Below are 19359 nucleotides of genomic sequence, written 5' to 3' on the forward strand. Positions count from 1 at the left end.
ATGAACCTTGCGACCAAAAGTTTCTTTCAGCTTGACTTTATCGGAAATACTCTCAAGGATCTTCCTTCACTTTTAACTTGGGACTAATTGAATCTTGTTTGAGATCTGTCTACTACAAATACAAATTATACATGAAAGCGTCGCCATAGCTGTATAAGGTGCCCAGTGGCGATACGCGTAGATCGACATATGATGTATAGGTTAAATGGTATAGATTGAACGGACAATGGCTTCTTACTTGAATTTTCTGCTGAATAATGTGCGGCGACTAACTAACTAACTATATCGGGAGTGATATTGATGTAGTTTGTTTCTAACATTATCTTCCTAATCTCTTGTCAAGTTCTCGAAGTCCACCCGAAAGACTCGACTCGGAAATGTGGTTGATCTACTAGTACACTCTAGAGCTCCGAGAACGCTAGTCAGGGTATTTATTTAGTTACTTGCTTTTCTCGTAGCCAGCCGGCTTCGTCGGTTGGTATGTCTGGCCACAGGCATAGGGGAGATGCCGGTACATTGCTTCTATATGTATCCTAATGGAGCCCCGTCCGGCGGGGCAGGATCCTCGGGCAGGGGTATGCAGGTGGATTTGTCATAGGGCGTCTAGTAACTCCTGCCTTTGGTCGTTGGTTAGGACCTCATCAATACCGATCATTCCAGTCTGTGATATGTCATTGACCTTGGTTCTTGTTTAAACTTGGAAGCTTTGGACGCACGAGATCAGCGAATTGACAAGCAATACATCTGCTGATAGAGGAGCAGCGCGCCATACTCCATCATTCAGGCTGCAAAGGTATATGAGTCGATACACTTGGTTAGTCCTTATCTTGCGCTGCATCCGGATATATCTCAACAAGCATAGAACTTTATATGCTAGGTGAACGAGAATAGACCCCATTTGTTTTTAGTTTGCGACAATTAATGTATGGTTTACTGGGCGTAGCACACATCATGTTCGGTCGATATAGTTTTAAACCTTGCGACAAATAATGTCATGACTACCTCAAGTTTTCCTGGTACTAACCCTAACTTGAGCTTTCAACTTAATCATTTACAACGGTCACCGAAGTCTTGAGCCTGGATATCAAACTACTGCAAAAGATTTATCTGATTGAACCCATATTGCTAGAAGACAAATACAGTAGGTAGATCTGGAGATCTGGTAAAGAGTATTGAAGAGAGTAGAAGGTGCATGGAAAACACTGGGGTATAGTAGGCTAATCTTGGTTCAAGACACATGTTAATGCTCTGAAGTTTATTGAGTACTAATCTGAACCCTAACGATGAATATTCCATGGTTCGTATTGACGATGTAACCCAAGGAATTGAGCGATAAAGTCGTTTACAGGTCAACATAGTAGGTGTATGAAAAAACAAATTATAGTTACTTCAAAAGGCCATATCAGGGGGAAGACTGACACATATTGTCCGTTGGGGGGGAAACACCGAGATACAACTCAAAGGATAAGCAATGAGACGAGCGTATATTGTGTCAATAATGACTGGGTTCAAGGGCAACTCTACACAATTAAAGGACTAGCGAAGGTTTGGACTTCCGACCCACCACCCATGTAAAAGGCACAGGCTAAGCTTGGGCCGAAGTGGACCCAAAGCTTGATTGAGATACGCATTTCCGCAAATTTTTCCTTAATCACGGTTCGAATGGTCTGCATTAATGAAAAATAAATGCAGAAGCAGTGCTTATTGGCGCCAGTAAAATAGTAAATTGCGATATAGTACCAGTATAGAGCATGGGTCAATGAATCCTTACCCTTACTCTCTGGAATCCGTAGTCTCCTCTCTGCACTTTGACCCCTCCAGCATCGAGCTAAACTGAAGAACATATGACCTTGATAAGAGAACTTCCGTTCCACACATGAGTGGCGCTATCGGAAAAATTGAAGATAAAAGAATTTTACCCCAGCGAATGAGGGCTACTTTGGCTCGAGCTAAGCACCATACTAGTTAGAACTCGGTCTCATAAATACATGGTTCGGCCCATTAAATCAAGTGCTTTTGCCTAAGACTTTTCGCACATTATGCTTGTCAGTGCATAACCATTCGCATGATGGATACTTACACCCTTGAAGCTGGGAAAGAAGCCCAGGCTGGGCTTTCTTCCGCGCCATTCGAGGAAGAGACCCCTACGAAGCCACGAGGACGGTTGGCCCGAATCAGATACTATGAGGAATATTTGGATAAGAAGTTGGGTATTGAGTCCCACAGTCTCGACAGGGTGCTCCCCGAAGGCCGCAATCCTCCCAATTCGCTAGCAATGGCTTTTATGTGGGCGTCTGCGACAATGAACATCAGCTGCTTCAGTACCGGATTCTTGGGAAAGCAATTCGGCCTATCTTTGGGGCAAACTATTCCTATCATAATATGTTCAACGTTACTGGGTGCCGCAGTGACGGTTCGGATACCTTTTCCTACTGTTTTTGGCTTACCGTGGATTCTGATGTTTCTGGTATCTGAAAGCTCACATTTATCTATAGGGTTGGTGTGCGACGATGGGTCCTGAGACCGGTCTCCGTCAGGTCGCCATTTCGAGGTACTCGTTAGGATTTTACCCATCGTCTATCATTGCTCTTTTAAACGTCATTGAACAGCTGGGATGGGCATCCGTTAATTGCATTACTGGTGGTCTCGCATTGAGTGCTGTTTCAGACGGTCGTGTCTCAATCGCCGTGGGAGTAGTGATTGTCGCATGCATAAGTTTTCTTTTCAGTTTTATCGGACTGAAGGGGGTTCTCATGTACGAGCAGTATGCATGGATGGTGTTCTTCGTCATTTTCATGATTATCTATGGCGAGTCAGCGCATCGGGCAAATCTTGCTGCACCTGCAACGGTGTCGGGCATCACAAGATCTGGGAATGTTCTGAGTCTAATCAGCGTCGTGTATGGCTCCAGTGCATCTTGGAGCTCGATCGTCTCAGACTTCTACGTGCACTACCCGGTGAATATCTCCAAGGTCAAAGTATTCCTCTACACCACCCTCGGAATCACGATCCCAACCTGCATTGGAATGATACTTGGAGCCTGTATCAGCTCGGCCTTAGATACGAATCCAGAATGGGCTGCCGCCTACGACAATGGAATCGGGGAAATCTTACAAGAAATCATCTATCCCAACGGATTCGCCAAATTTCTACTGGTTCTTCTAGTCCTTTCCGGAAGTACGTGAACGCTAGTATAACCCACACTCAGCTATACTATATATCCAAAGAAAGATTTCAAACTGACATATTTCTTATACAGTTGGCGTCAACTGCATCGCCATCTACTCCGGTGCACTCTCAGCTCAGCTCTTCGCCAAGCCATGTGAAAAGGTCCCCAGAGCGATCTGGTCTACTCTTGTCTTCGGCTGCATCCTGGCCCTGGGCATCGCCGGCCGAGATCACTTGCTAGACGTACTGGAGAACTTCCTCTCCTTGCTGGGCTATTGGAACACCTCATTTTTCGTCATATTGTTCAGCGAACACTACGTTTTCCGGGGCGGCAATGTAGCAAACTACGACCTTGATGCCTGGAATACGCCGTCGAAAATGCCTATTGGGTTCGCGGGCCTTACTGCTTTTCTGTGCGGCGCTGCGGGATGGATCGTAGGCATGGTTGAGACATATTATGTCGGTGCTATCGCAAAATTGATCGGCGCGGATGGGGGAGATATAGCCAATGAGCTAGCATTGGTTTTCACGAGTGTTTCGTACATACCGTTGAGGAAGCTGGAGTTGAAGTATATTGGACGGTAGCTCCTTTCATGCAGCGGGCCGAACCTAGAATATCCTCGTGTGCAGATAGTCCGCTGGCCAGGGTGTTAATGGAAAGTTAGAGTTTAGGTATGGCCAAAAAGAAGCGCAATGCGATGGCCAACATCTCAGAGTTACGTATTCAGCTCGCTTTGCCTGTACCTCAAACGAGGAGTCTTAAAATGGGAGAAAGGTAGGTTAAGTGGGCTCACTCATGGTAGAGATTTCTCCAGAGTAGGCTGTAAACCAATTAACGGAGCGCTGGAATTCAATTTGCGTATAACTTTGCACGAGGTTTAAATATTAATAGTTGGTATGATCTAACATAAAAGGTCAATTATGATGATCCAATATCCAGAGGTTTCTTCAATCGGAAGTGATGCGCACATTGACATTATATATTCCATTTCACGACTCAGATTACGATGGCTTATGAGCGCGCAAAACAATGACCCTAACGGTCAGGTATTATCATAGGGCTACTCTGGAGCCGTGAAAGGAATACTACCCACCAAATCAAATAACCTAGAATCAAACAATGTGCACATAGCCATAGCAAAGGATATACCTAGCGTATCCGTAGTTGGGTGGATGCTTATAGGTACTGCACTCTGTATCCTAGACTGATTGGGATATGCTTAATTGGGAAGAGCTTCGCAACTACTAGCAGTGCCATGATCGCATGCATTCGGTGGATTTGGCACAATATTACTCTTTCTGGAAGTGTATACTCTATATAGCTTCATTGATGTCTCCTTTCCATAAGAGTGATGATCACGTGAATACCGGCTGACTCAACAGAAACGATGTTCCACCCCAAGAAATGATCCGCCAGGCACTTTCCCTAAGAGTCTGTTCTGGGGCTAGCACGACAGCCACAGGTCGCAAATTGATTGAATCGGACAGAGCCTATTCGTATTACTGCTTTGGCTACGATATAACAAGGTCAAAGGGGGAAAAAAAAAACAAGAAACTCCTGATTTATACAAGTGGAGTTCCTAAGATACCCATGCTCGGGGGAGGAATCGTACACCATAAGGATCGTCTACCAGCAGCACTAATGAAGGAGGACACGGTGGATTGGCTGTATCGTCCCGCGTTTCTGGAAGAGTCTAACCGACTACCAGTCACATATGATAGCCCACAAGGACTGCAATATACCTGGGAGTTGGCTTAGATAGACTAATTGCCTGACTAGTCGGGAATGAGAAACATTTGTGCGACTTGGCTGGGCTGTGTTCTGACTGCAGGGGGGATGAGTAGGAATTTGCTCATCCGGTCGACCGAGGATGGTGTTGGTAGTTGGTACTGTACCTGCAGCATAACATGTACAGAATTTTGAAGAGCAAAACGGTTGGGCAGAAGGTTCACAGCAGTATTACGTCTTCATTTTTTTACTGCTCCTCCCTTTTTGTGTCTTAATTTTAATTTTCTATTTAGTATTTGGTTTGCGTGGTCCTCTCTCTAATTAACTTTGTTGGTGGGTGGAGGAAGAAGAGACCTGAGCTCCCGAGGTGTGAAGATCCACTAAATTGTCCTTCTCGATTTTCTAGATTGCTGATTAGGGCTACACAGCATCAGAAAAGACCGAATCGAGAATAATAAGCAATATGGTAAGACGATGATTGTCTCCGGCAAGTCGAGACAGTGGAAATTGAGGCGCTGTCTGATCCCAACCGAACCAATCCTGGAGATGTGAGTCGAAGCTCGGGTTGGTAAATATGTCATCCGAATTATGGTTCAGGGAAAGTCTGGTTGACGGCTTGGAACTTTCTATCCAACCATAGGCCGACTGTGTCAAGGAACCTTAGCCCCGCCTTCCAAAGTGGAGCTTCCAGCGGACACAAGAATGTTTCGAAGGATGTGAGCTTCACATTGTGCCTCGAGATTTAGGTTGGAGCACGATCGGAAAAGGTCGATAGAGATAAATGAAACCACTTTACGTACCGGCATGCCTTGAAAATTTAAAGGGAGAAGCATGGGTAAAATAAAATAAAAATGGAGCCACACTGATCCGAAGGATACCTTCTCCGGCTCACAGACTGTGTGGACTCGGATTGTAATTTCCCAAAAGTGAGGGTGGGTGTCTGGGAGCTGTTCGGGTCAACGAGTCAACGACCCCATTGCAATGGAGTCCAAGGTCTAACAGGTGTCTAGAATTTTTCTTTTTGCTTAGAAGATGGATGATCTGAGACAGATGATGTATACCCTAGTACGGAGTACAAAGTGACGGACTTTCCAAGTATATACTAGCAAGTAGTTGTCAGGAATTTCCAACCTGTGTAAAGAGTAGTTCTCGTATGTATCATACCAAAAGTACCAATCACGGGTTCGCTATGCAACGATATTATAGAAGGATCGGAAGAAAAAAAGATAATAGAAAGAAAAATAAATCAATAAATAAAAATCAATAAATAACTACGGATCACACAAAGTTAAATAGCATTAATACCCATTGACCGCCCTTATTCTTGTTATTTTATTATTATTATTATTATTTTTGTCAACTGTGACAATGAGATCAAGCCAAGTCAACAACCCTAGTGGCTGGCCCGTGAAAGGAAATTATCCTTCCCCATAGCATGTACCGTTGATAATAATAATATTATTGCAATGACGCTGGACGGGCCGTTTGGCACTCGCTTGCCCCCCGTAGCTGGCCCAGCCTCCAATCTAACTAAATCACTGGTTCCCCAACTGAGGTTGATTAATTATTCTCCGTACTCTTCTCCTCTTCGAGTTGTCACCGTCATAGCATTGTTATTGCTTTTTCTTTTTTCCTTTTTTACCCTTTCCAGCCTTTTCCACCACCCCATGGGTTGCAGGTCTGTGTGCTGAGCTGTCGGTTAATCACATATATCTCTTTTTATTTTCTTGCTTTTTATTCTGTTGTTCTCCATTCATAAATTTGCTCATTTCATTATATATTATTTTTTATTTGATTTTCCCTTTTTTTGGGTCCCCTTTTCATGCTTCCCTCTCGGAGTTGAAAGCCCGTCACCGCCTTTAAAGTCTACTTTATCAAATTAATCGTTTGGACGCTGTGGTTTCTGATCCATCCAGCGAGCGGCTCTCCACGTGCTAACCACTGGTTGACGGTAGCCCGCGGCAGCTTCTTTTCGCGCCCTCCCTTGCATCGCTATCTGGATCTTCTTGCATCCCCGATCCCCTCATTGCTCCAACACAACCTTCCTCTCAGTGGACACATCCTACCATACAGTATCACGCACCCCCCCGAAGTACCTAGTTCCACAATCGATATTGACGGACTGGGCTGCCCAGCCTGAAAGCACCGCCTCACCACAGGTGGCTTTCCCCCCCCTCCAGTCCCTCCAATCAAGCCCAACATTGAGCCTAGTGGCACTTACCCTGCAACCACCAAACCGCCCGACCTGCTGGAATACCCCCCTAAAATCCGCACGTCATGAATCACGATAGTTTTTCTTCCCTCAAATTTCGACGACCGTCAAGCAAGCTTCACAAGGACCCTCCTAGTATCGGTTCCCGCATGCTTAAGAGTCAGCAGAGCAACACGTCACTTAAACGACACCCCTCAGCGCCCGTGTATCCGCGTTCTTCTGCCAGCAGAAGCCGAGAACATTCGCGCACGAGATCCAACGCATACGGCTCTTCTACATCCTCTCTGGATCAGAACAGTGGTGGGCCATCCCCAGTTCTTGCAAACAACGAATCTGGCTATTTCTCTGGTAACCACAACACCACCAAATCCCGTCCGCCCCACTCGGGACGGTTCTCACTCAACGCTCAAAGCTCAGATGAATTGATCGGTGCCCCGTTTGATTCACGGGGTATGCTAAGTGCTCTGCAAGAAAACACTGCCGAGTCCGACAGACAACCAACCCAGAAGCCTCCGACGTTACGGTCTCAGACAGCCCCCGACACTCGAGGACTCAGACAATCCGCTAGCTTCACCGCTCTACACAACCGTATGGACGCCCTAGTAAATAGAACGGATAGCGATCGCTCGACGAATACTAAGCGATATTCCGATGAGGGAAATGGCACTAAACCGGTTGGGCGAAGTAAGAAGGCCAGCTTCTCCAGCTTCGTCAACAGCATGCTAGGTTCTCCTCGTGGTATTAAGATCTCTGCACCGGAGAATCCCGTCCATGTCACACATGTCGGCTACGATAACCAGACGGGCCAGTTCACGGGCCTGCCTAAAGAATGGCAACGCCTGTTACAGGAAAGCGGTATCTCAAAGAAGGAGCAGGAAGAACACCCGCAAACTATGGTTGATATTATGAGATTCTACGAGAAGAATGCGCAAGGAGACGATGAGGTCTGGCACAAGTTTGACCACGCATATGCCCATCATCAACCAGTTACCACTTCCTCGTCGCAGCCCAGCTCTGGCGGCTCGACTCCCTATGGCACTGTGGGCCAGCGAGCCTCATCTCCCACGAGCCCACGTTTCCCACAAAACCATGAGGGGAGTTTTGAAAACCCAAGAGCGCCACCTCCGATTCCCCGCGGTGCTCCAGTGGCAACCCAGGCTATGTCACCTCCTGTTGGTGGCCTTGTACCCAACCGGGCCCCTCCAAGACCCCCAGCTGCCGCTAATATGACGCCCGCCCGCCCTGCTCCTCAGCCCCCAACTACTGCTTCATACGCTACGACAAGACCAGCACAGGATCCCTGGCCTCAGTTTGGAATGATCCCGGAGAATGCTCAGCCGTTCGGCACACCGCCCATACCGGAATCCGAGCCCTTACCATCTGGGCCGCAGCTGAGCAGATCAAACTCTAAGGCTAACGGCGCAGTTGCTCCATGGGTGTCACCAGCTGTGGCCTCCACGCCAACACAGTACCAACAACAACAGGAGCAGGCAATGGCCGCAGCCCAGCAGGCAATTGCAGGCAAGCAACTTGACCGCAGTCAAAGCCTACGCCAGCAGCAGGCACAGCAGCCAAAACAAAAACAAGCAACGCAACCAATTCCACAACAGGTGTCGCCCGTGGAGGATCCATCTGCTGCGCATCAGCAAAGCGCTCGTGCCGTTCCCGCTGCTCGCCCACGGCAACGAGCTCGCCAGAGCAATGCCATGGATATACGGTCACGACTGGTCGCCATTTGCACTCCTGGCGATCCAACTAAGATGTACTACAACCTGAACAAGATTGGCCAGGGTGCTTCTGGTGGTGTATTCACCGCGTACCACAATGCGACAGGCAGCTGTGTTGCCATAAAGCAAATGAATCTTGATCTGCAACCGAAGAAGGATCTTATTATAAATGAGATTATCGTCATGAAAGACAGTAAGCACAAAAACATTGTCAATTTCCTGGACAGTTATCTTCATGGTCTAGACCTCTGGGTGGTGATGGAATATATGGAGGGTGGCAGTCTTACCGATGTGGTCACTTTCAATATCATGAGTGAAGGGCAGATTGCTGCCGTCTGCAGAGAAGTGAGTTTCCAAACATACCCTTATTTACATGTGGCCCGGATCCTGACCATTTCTCGTGAAGACTCTGAATGGTCTACAGCACCTTCATTCCAAAGGCGTAATCCATCGTGATATCAAATCAGACAACATTCTCCTGTCATTGGATGGCAATATAAAATTGAGTAAGGCTCCTCTGGTTCATTTTTCACTCTATATATTCTAACCTAATATAGCCGATTTTGGATTCTGCGCCCAAATCAACGACTCTCACAACAAGCGAAACACGATGGTCGGCACCCCGTACTGGATGGCTCCGGAAGTCGTTACGAGAAAAGAGTATGGTCGAAAGGTTGACATTTGGAGCTTGGGAATTATGGCTATCGAGATGATCGAGGGCGAGCCTCCGTATCTCACCGAGTCACCTCTTCGGGCACTATACTTGATCGCAACGAACGGGACCCCCACGATCAAGGATGAACAGAGCCTGACACCGGTTTTCCGAGACTTCTTGCACCTTGCACTGAAGGTCGATCCTGAAAAGAGAGCCTCGGCCCATGACTTGCTGAAGGTATGTTCCCGACTTCAATTTTAACGGAAGCTGTGCTGACGCCTTGTTAAAAGCACCCCTTTATGTCTTTTTGTGCCCCTCTATCCCATCTAGCACCCCTTGTAAAAGCCGCACGGCTAAGCAGGGCCCAGGAGAAAGCCCAAAAAGGGGGTCATTGAGCCTCTTCGCACTTAATTGTCTCTATATACGTCGATGTCTTCTGTCTTCTCCAGATACCCATTGCTCCTGATGTTTTCTTATATCTTGCTGGGCCATGATATGCTGCTGCTGCATAATGGCACAATCTCTCGTGACGACCTCCCATGCCCGTGTTTCTCTTCTGGATCTAAATCTCATAGATGGCGATGATTGATGGCTTTGCGCTTTCTTCTTTCCTGCTGTGACAGGGCTTACGAAAAAAATTCCGCACCTTACCTCACGTTCGAATATATCCTCTTACCGTGATGATGTTTCCTCACACACCTCACTCTTTTTATTTGTATCATCACCGATGTTGGGATGATGGAAAATACTGTAAATCCTACATGGGGTTCCCTTCGTTTATTGTTACTGGCCGGTAATTCTACTTTCCTTTCTGGGCCGGCGGGATTGAAAGCTAGGGCTCGCGGGATAGGACCCTTCATAATGAATGAGCATACGTTTGGGGAGAATAACCCAGACTGAAGCGGCACATACGAAGGCACGGCTGGGCCTCTTGCCGGTTTAATATATGATATCTTTCTTACTTATCCTCATAATGATAGCGACAAACCGGCTATTTAGATATTATCTTAAAATAAGAAGAGGGTGGTTTTTTCCCAGTCTCTCCCCTTATTAAAGAACTTCAAGATGGATTCAAGATGGGCTGAAAAATTAATGCCCTTGTATGTAAATCCCGTTTGAATGATCGTCGATATTCGTACTGCAGATTCGCAAGGTATTCTATTCTTTGCGCAGCGTTCTGCTCTCTAGCTCGGCGAAAGGTAGTTGTACTTTAAATAGCTCAGCAATGCCATGCCTGTTCTGCTCTGCTATGGGGCACGTACTCCGTACAGTCATGGTAACATGTAATTCTATCCACTTCAAATTCTGGGTACTGGCTAGTCATTTATATATAACTCAGGTACGTATTTATCCCAATATAGGTGAAAGGAGCGAACATGGATAACAATTTGCAATTATTCTGTACGTTATCTTCCTAGGGACTAGGAGTACTGATAGATAACCTTCGTATTCAAACATACAGATCGAATGCCTTGTGGGCTGGTACCTGCCTGATAAGTTTCCGTCATAGTTGGTAATATCGTCATACTAGGCACTTAGTACTAGTAGTTAGTAGGCGCCCAAACTCGCTTATTCGGGCGTAGCGCGCGGCCAGTCAGCGTCAGAGGCGCAGCTCTCCGCCTGCGCGATCACCTGTTTAGTACCACTACTGGGACCGTAAGGCAGTATCAGTTGCAGCCTTCCACTGAATGCCCGAGATCTTCACATTCCTTCGTTATTCCTGAGATCCCTTCCAAGTCTTAGCGGGAGTCTGTTTCCCCTTTTCATCTTAACGAAGCCAATAGACACTGCTCAACAACCAGCCGACCTCAGCCTTACGTCTCGATACCGTCAATCGGTTCCCCGCATCGGGCGTTGATCAGGGACCTGGAGGCCATCAGGAGGTTCAGTGGCTAACATCTAGCCGAGTCAATACCTGCAGGCGATCAAATTACCTACACCGATCACAAGCCTCGTATTCTCTTAAACGAAAGATCATACTACCTGCCACCGTCAATCCAGACATTACGCCGTCAGTTAGGTTAGCTTGAGGAAGAACAATCATGTTCCGCGCACAGCAGAACGCCTTCGATGACGCAGTCGGTACGATGTCCCGGCTACTCTCCTGTCATACTGCCATGCAATTCGTGGGCAAAATGCAAGTCCGGTTGCTATGTAGAGCTTGCTGACGTGAATTCTTCTGCGCAATTAGCCAAGGCGACCGACGAGAATTTGACATCGGAGAACTGGGAATATATTCTTGTATGGGAGCTCTTTTACCACTTCAGTATACTGCAATCGGATTTGGATGTACTTATCTGATGCCTTCATCTAATAGGATGTGTGCGACAAAGTTGCGGCGGAGGAGTCAGGGTGAGTCTGAAATTCTTTTGTCTCTTGGCTTTGGTCCAAATCTATACGAATCGGTGTTAATATGTGTTCCTGAATATAGCGCGAAAGATGCTGTTGCCGCCCTGATCAAGAGGCTTGCGCATAGAAACGCCAATGTGCAACTGTATACTTTGGAGGTTCGCACTCTCGTTCAGAATACCTGGAATATACCAAGGACGAATTCTCACATTTCTCATAGTTGGGCAATGCTTTGGCACAGAACTGCGGCCCGAAGATACACCGCGAACTTGCTTCGCGAAGCTTCACGGATTCCCTACTCCGCCTTGCTAGTGACAGAGTACGTATTGTCGCCGTCCTGCATCTGACGAAGGCTCTGACAGCGTTTCCGGCAGAACACCCACCAGCAGGTCAAGGCAAAGATTCTAGAGCGTATGCAAGAGTGGACAGAGATGTTTTCTAGTAACCCAGACTTCGGCATCATGGAGCAAGCATACATGAAGCTAAAGACACAAAGTAAGTCATCGATGGGATGTCGCATAGATAGGACTCATTACTTACATCCTACTCGCGCAGACCCGAACCTGCAGCCCCCTTCAAAGCCTGTGAAGACAGAGATAACCGAAGCAGATCGTCAGAAAGAAGAGGAGGAGTTGCAGATGGCGCTGGCCCTCTCGATCAGAGAAAAGAATCCCGTGGCCTCTGAGCCACAGCCGGAGTCGAGTACTTCTAACGCTGCCCCTACCAGCCAGGCACAAGCCCCAACACATCAGGCGGTTCCTTCTGGCACTTCCGCTGCCACTGTCTCGCGAGTTAGGGCTCTCTATGACTTCCAGCCTTCAGAACCCGGCGAACTACAATTCCGCAGAGGCGATGTCATTGCAGTACTCGAGTCCGTATATAAGGATTGGTGGAAGGGCTCTCTAAGAGGGCAAACGGGCATTTTCCCCCTCAATTATGTTGAAAAGCTTCCAGACCCTACAGTTGAAGAGTTACAGCGGGAAGCTCAGATGGAAGGCGAGGTGTTCGGCCAGATCAAGAACGTTGAGAAGTTGTTGACACTCCTCAGCACACGTAGTACCGAACCAAACGTTCAGGATAATGAAGAAATCACAGCTCTATATCACTCTACTTTGGCAATTCGACCTAAGTTGATTGAGCTCATCGGCAAATATTCTCAGAAAAAAGGTATAGTTGCTTGAGGCCATTTCAGTTCGTTTAGCTGATGCGTATCTAGACGAGTTCACCCAACTCAATGAGAAGTTCATAAAAGCGAGACGGGACTATGAATCTCTTCTGGAGGCATCCATGTCGCACCCCGCCCAGCCCCCGTATGGCAGGCCTGGTCCATCTCAGTATGGATATCCCGGACCTGCGGCATCCATGGGCTACCCTCAGGGCCCTCCGCAATCTGATCCCCAAAGATATTTTAGCCCTCGGCCTCAAGGTTTGTGATCGCCAGGGGATATTACTAGCAAACATAGCTCTAATGTCATGAGAAGAAACCCAATCACACCAGCCCAATACATCCCCTTACTACGGGGCAGATCAAGCGCCTATGTACCCTCCGACATCTCAGTCCCCCGATCCACGTACCCGCACACCTCCAGCTGGTGCATCCTATCAGCCCGTGCATCACCGACCAGAATCAACATATGAGCACCCGCAAGAGCTAGGAACATCTGTTTATGACTCTCCTGTTGAGCATCCTTCCGCAAACCAACGAATTCCATATCCTGCTAGCGGACAAGCCCCGCCGCTGTCCAGCCACCGTTCCAGCAGCAGCAGCAGCAGCAGCAGCAGCAGCAACAACAACAACAACAGGAATACCCTCCTTATGCCCATGAAGATGCAGCTAAGCCACAGCCCCCGTATCCTACAGGCCCAGCTTCCAATCAACAACCACCTATGCATCAGCCCCCCCCCGTCCCAGGCACAACGTCAACACCGGCACCTTACCCTTCTTTACGCCCGGAGCAGGAGGCTATCAAGCATACAACCCATCCCAAGGAACGGCACCTAGCTCTAACCCAGCTTCATTCTATCGTTAACCATTAGTGGCGAGGCTTACAAGATCTGAATATCATGATTTCACTTAATGAACCGGCGTATTGGCACCATTTTCCCATTGAGGTTTGTGTAACGCGATGACGGTTTGATGCTTGGTCTCGGGTGTAGGCGAGTGCCGGAGGATTGCTTTTGCTTTTTCTGTTACATTAGCCTGCTTTGTCGATCTTGGTAGCCATTTGTTCATTTTCACTTGCGCCTTGTTGTGTGCCTAACCACAAGACGAATATGGACTTTTGTCATGTGCTCGATGCACTTCGTTTGATTATGTAAATGGAATCCCCATAGTCGCAACAGCTCAGAAATAATCACGATATAGCTACCCTGATCTTCGTCATAGAAGTATATCTAAGTACTTATAGACACTGGGCGAATGTTCTTAGACTAGTCGCAGCCGATAGAAACGGCAACGTATGGACCCTTCCCCTTGGCCCTGATAAAAGCTCCATCAAGCTTATGCCCAGTGAAGATGGTTTACATCTTTTAATCATATCAAAGTTCTTGGCAAGAGTTCTGCGGATGGTCAATAGAGATGGGTACATACTCCGGAATAGATACCCGACACTCCTACTACTTGAGAACGCACTATACTACATTTGGATGGAGAAAGGGCTAAACCCTGATTTTATACAGTCTGTCAGGGAAGGAATAGGATCCTGTATCTTCTGGAGGGTCAAGATCTCAAGCTTATAACGCCGTCAAAAGCGATTAATTTTCCGAATAAAATTTCCTTAGAATGCCTACTTGTTAATGCATAATATGAGAAATTTTCACATTTATATGACCCCTTTTGGTGTAGTTATTAATACTGCGGTATGCAGACAACGAAGACTTCTGTTACGGTCGAGGATTTTCCCCCTGAGCTAATAATTCCAACCTTCGAAGGCGGTCATTGGCGGTCCGATATGGTATACACATACATGGTGCGATTAAACGCATTCAAAGTACTACGAAACATGATCTTGATTTCTATTTTATATGAGCACTTGAAATACGATTGAAGTTTTAAAAGCTCCACGTGTACTGAATATGCATTGCTTCTGTGCTGAATTGGGACGATAGTGCTGTTGCTCCCTCTATACAATTTGCATGTACTATGGTTTGTTTTGCCTACATCGTAGTGTGTCCCGATCTTTTGGTGCAAGTACATGTTCAGAGGTGAGTATTTTAGAACTAGGAAAAGTCAATATCCAATATGAATGCATATGACCAAAGTGCCATAGCTTGGGGTATAAGTATGCGCCTGGGTTTGTGGCATTAGGACAAGCAGTGTGTATACTTGATGCTTCTTTTTGGTTTTTCTCTTTTGGGCAACCTGATCACTGCCTCAGGCGATACTACATGTCCCCCGCTCTAGCTTTCACGTGATGACGTGTCGGTACCTCATCAGTATTGCTGCCTCACCTTTGCAGATTGCACGCTTGGGGGGCTTTCCAAGTATATTTTCGAACAGAGAAGGGTGAGATTGCTAGTGAATGGGATATCTTAGCTCGGTTTCTACCCCTTCAAGACCGCGTGCTGCGATTCTCGAAAACGACCTTTGTTAGCTCCCCCCGCAATCGCGTCTACGCCGAACAATGCCCGATTTCGCTCTCTTCCCGAATGAACAGGACCGTTTCAACCTTTAGGAATTATACACGCCGCCTGCATCTGATTTAAAGACGATAGAAGCTCGGGCGCAAACCCGGGTGCAATGTTAGCACCATGGAAGCCGATTGGGATGAACTGTCGCGCATTCCGGTGCCACCTCCAAGCCCACATGGTATGCCAACGATTGCGACAGCAATAGCCTTTGATGATGTGATGGAATTGTTGTGGGCTGGGAACGAATATGTAAGGTCGTTGATTCTAGAAGTTGACCAGGTGCTGATCTGCGTTTGCAGGGCCGAATCACTTCCTTTTGCGGTCCAGAATTACAGAGGTATACCTCCGTCCGAGCACACCCAGTTTCCGAAGGCCCCGTACGGCAGATACTGTTTCATGATAGAGGCGTGATATCGTTGTCTTCGAAGAGTGTGCATATGATAACCCGGCGTGGCCTGACGCAATGGCACATTACTCATGAGGACATGACGGATCTACGCTGCATGAGTTTCACAGCACAACTGAACAAAGTTATAGTAGCGGGATGTCAGAAGTCAATGTTCACAATTGATATCGATAAGGGACACATAGTCGACAAGCTGCCGACCGAATATAATTATACTATGATGAAAAAGAGTCGATATCTTTGTGCTGCGACAGATACCGGATCAGTGAACGCCTTGAGTCTCACTGATTTTCGTGTCGTTAAGTCTTGGAAGGCTCACGGAACAGCTGTTAATGATATGGATGCTAGGAATGACCTTCTGGTCACCTGTGGATTTTCGGTTCGACATCTGGGATCACCGATCGTCGACCCCTTGGCCAACGTTTATGACCTCAAGACACTATCACCATTACCTCCTATACCTTTCCATGCTGGAGCTGCGTATGTACGCATGCATCCTAAACTGCATACCACCAGTTTTGTTGCGTCACAGACCGGTCAGCTGCAGGTGGTCGACCTTATGAACCCTAACGCAATCAATCTCCGCCAAGCCAATGTTTCGTTCATGCTTGGGATCGATTTGTCGCCCTCTGGGGAGGCATTAGCCATAAATGATGCCGAGTGTGCGATCCACTTGTGGGGCTCTCCATCGAAAGTACATTTCAATGAGATGAGCAAGGAAGTTGAATTTGCGGATGTACCTGCCCGACCTCCACCCCTTGACTGGTCACCGGATACGCCCTTGAGTATGATTGGGATGCCATATTACCACGAGCGGCTGTTTTCTGCTTGGCCAAGCCACCTTGTTTTTGAGATTGGCAACCCGCCGGCCCCTACTGACCAAGCACTAATTCCCTACCTACGTCCCGCGGAGATTGGGCACTATGCACCGAACCCGAAAAAGACTCGACGAAATCAAGTAGAGAATACTCGCGCGATGGCCAATTCGGAACCTGCCCTTATCGCGCCGAAGTTCCTGAGCGAAAAGGCAAGAGAACAAAGTAAGGCGAAGTCGGATGGCCTCGTTACTGATACGGCGGAGACACTTGCGGGCACGAAGCTTAACGGCGAAGCAGAGGACGACCCTCTTCTCAAGTACAGTAATGTCGAGATCAAATACAGCCGATTTGGTGTCGATGATTTCGACTTTCGGTAAGACACACACTGAGCTCTACAAATCAAAACAGATCAGTTGACATTTGATACAGATTCTATAACCAGACTAAATTCTCTGGTCTAGAGACACACATTGCAAACTCCTTCACAAACGCTCTCCTCCAGCTATTCAAGTTCATCCCGTTGATACGAAATGTAGCACTCCACCACGCCGCAAGCACATGCATATTTGAGAACTGCCTCCTATGTGAGATGGGCTATCTCTTCGATATGCTTGAGAAAGCCGACGGTCAAAACTGCCAAGCGACAAATCTTCTAAAAACTTTCGGTAGTTTTCGGGAAGCCTCCAGTTTGGGGCTGCTTGAAGAGAATTTGACGAATAAGGCGTTGTCTACTTCAATTCAGGCTGTCAACAGATTTTTCCTTGGCCAAATTTCTCATGATTTCCGCATGATCCTCCCGAGCTCAGATGACCTCGACCATAAATTAGCAACCGTTGCTTCCGAGTCTATTCGCTGCATGTTTTGCCAGAAGGAAATTGTCCGACCAGGGAACTCGCTGGTTAATGAGTTAATTTACCCGGCAATTGATATAAAGCAGATCCGTAGGAACCCTGCGTACCGTTTCTCAAACATTTTACGGGCAAGCATTGAGCGCGAGACTCAAAACAGAGGATGGTGCAATTACTGCCGACGTTACCAACAAGTGGCTATTCGGAAGACAGTACATCGCATGCCACTCGTTATGATGCTCAACACCGCACTAAATAATCCTATCTGCAAACGGCTTTGGGCAATTCCCGGATGGTTACCAGAAGCGGTTGGCCTCGTGGTTGATGCTGGCCAGATCTTGTGCTTTGAAGGGGAAGACCTTCGAATGCGGATGCAGAACAACATGCCGGGCCTGTGGTATATGAATTGGTAGGCGTGGTTTCAGAAATTGATATTCCTGAGCATCAGAAAGCTCATCTAGTCTCCTTTATTAATGTGTCAATCTCCTCGCGCGAGCCGGAGACTGCAAATAAGTGGCATCTGTTCAATGACTTCCTGGTCACGGAGGTAGACAAGGATGAAGCGCTCCGATTCAATCAACCGTGGAAAGTGCCGTGTGTGCTGGCATACCAGGTGAAGGATGCTCGCCACGCCATGGATGATAACTGGAAGAACGCCCTTGACACGACTCTTCTTTACCGTGATTGGTCACTTAAGTGGGTTGAACCTGTGCTACAAAACCGAGATAGTTCCATGCTGACCATTCCTTTTAGTGGCGGTCGCTCCGTGGAATCACTTGCTACTCTTTCAGAGGAAGAGAAGCCGAGTCCTGGTACTCCTGTTGCCCTTGATACCGAATTTGTTGATCTCGAAAAAGCAGAGATCGATGTGAAAGCCGATGGTTCTCAAGAAATTGTACGGCCCAGCAAGAGTGGCCTTGCTCGAGTTTCCGTTCTTAGAGGCTCCGGGACTCGAGAAGGCGTACCTTTTATCGATGATTATATCACCATTAAAGAGACAATCGTTGACTATGTCACTCAATACTCTGGTATTAAACCCGGTGACTTAGACCCGAGGACTAGTCAGCACAATCTTGTCCCACTTAAAGTCGCATATAAGAAGTTGTGGCTACTCCTCAATTTGGGATGCATTTTTGTCGGGCACGGATTAGCCTCCGATTTCCGCAAAATCAATATCCAAGTCCCCAAAAGTCAGACAGTCGATACACAATATTTGTTCTTCCACCCAGGTAAGAATCGGCGTCTCAGTCTCCGATACTTAGCCTGGGCTGTGTTCAAGGAATATATCCAAGAAGAACCCACCGACAATAACCAAGGGCATGACTCCATTGAAGATGCACGCATGGCCCTCCGTCTTTGGAAGAAGTTCCAGGAATATGAAGACGCAGGGGTGGTCTCACAAATACTTGAGGAGCTATTCCGCGAGGGATCCAAACTAGGATTCCGACCACCAGCTCGAAACGGCGCTACAGCCGTTTTATCACGGCCTGGAACTGCAGTGACGATGCAGAATAATAGCGGTAGAAACACCCCCAGCACTCCTGAAGTGACCGCCCCTGCTGCCAGTGCGCCCACCACGCCCAGACAGGGATTCCGACGCTCGGTTGCTCTGACCCCGAGCAATGGCAGCTTTGCTGGCCCGGGAACAGGAGACTTTTTTGGTGGGAGTCCATTGAAATGACCACCCCCTTAGAGAGAATTTCGCACTGACAATTATTCATGATGGTATGACATGTCGTAGGACTGGATAGAGATACGTTAGTGTTGGTGTAAGTAGTAGCTGCTCTGCAGACAGACACGACACTTGCTTTTAGTCA

General features: G+C 47.5%; 4 protein-coding genes across 4 annotated transcripts; all 4 read left to right on the top strand.

Moving 5' to 3' along the window:
* Positions 1 to 2065: 2065 nt before the first annotated feature.
* Positions 2066 to 3753, top strand: ANOM_004767 (putative nucleoside transporter; the record flags this gene model as incomplete). The annotated part of the gene is made up of 3 exons (XM_015550024.1): positions 2066 to 2413; positions 2496 to 3177; positions 3260 to 3753. 3 exons carry the CDS (start codon positions 2066 to 2068, stop codon positions 3751 to 3753), a joined length of 1524 nt encoding a protein of 507 aa, XP_015407691.1.
* Positions 3754 to 7174: 3421 nt separating this feature from the next.
* pakA (mitogen-activated protein kinase kinase kinase kinase STE20) lies at positions 7175 to 9951 on the top strand (the record flags this gene model as incomplete). The annotated part of the gene is made up of 4 exons (XM_015550025.1): positions 7175 to 9181; positions 9243 to 9342; positions 9394 to 9728; positions 9782 to 9951. 4 exons carry the CDS (start codon positions 7175 to 7177, stop codon positions 9884 to 9886), a joined length of 2547 nt encoding a protein of 848 aa, XP_015407688.1. The 3' UTR covers positions 9887 to 9951.
* Positions 9952 to 11296: 1345 nt separating this feature from the next.
* On the top strand, positions 11297 to 13877 carry ANOM_004769 (ESCRT-0 subunit protein HSE1; the record flags this gene model as incomplete). Its single annotated transcript, XM_015550026.1, has 10 exons — positions 11297 to 11573; positions 11650 to 11732; positions 11809 to 11843; positions 11923 to 11998; positions 12061 to 12159; positions 12215 to 12335; positions 12396 to 13007; positions 13057 to 13266; positions 13322 to 13503; positions 13563 to 13877. Exons 1-10 carry the CDS (start codon positions 11534 to 11536, stop codon positions 13875 to 13877), a joined length of 1773 nt encoding a protein of 590 aa, XP_015407689.1. The 5' UTR covers positions 11297 to 11533.
* A 1457-nt stretch (positions 13878 to 15334) lies between these two features.
* Positions 15335 to 19223, top strand: pan2n2 (poly(A)-specific ribonuclease; the record flags this gene model as incomplete). The annotated part of the gene is made up of 5 exons (XM_015550027.1): positions 15335 to 15719; positions 15770 to 17067; positions 17124 to 17837; positions 17894 to 18238; positions 18296 to 19223. The coding sequence occupies exons 1-5, from the start codon at positions 15591 to 15593 to the stop codon at positions 19221 to 19223; spliced, it is 3414 nt and encodes a 1137-aa protein (XP_015407710.1). The 5' UTR covers positions 15335 to 15590.
* Positions 19224 to 19359: the final 136 nt, after the last annotated feature.

Source organism: Aspergillus nomiae (genome assembly GCF_001204775.2).
Source record: "Aspergillus nomiae NRRL 13137 chromosome Unknown contig00103, whole genome shotgun sequence".
Lineage (NCBI taxonomy): Eukaryota > Fungi > Ascomycota > Eurotiomycetes > Eurotiales > Aspergillaceae > Aspergillus > Aspergillus nomiae.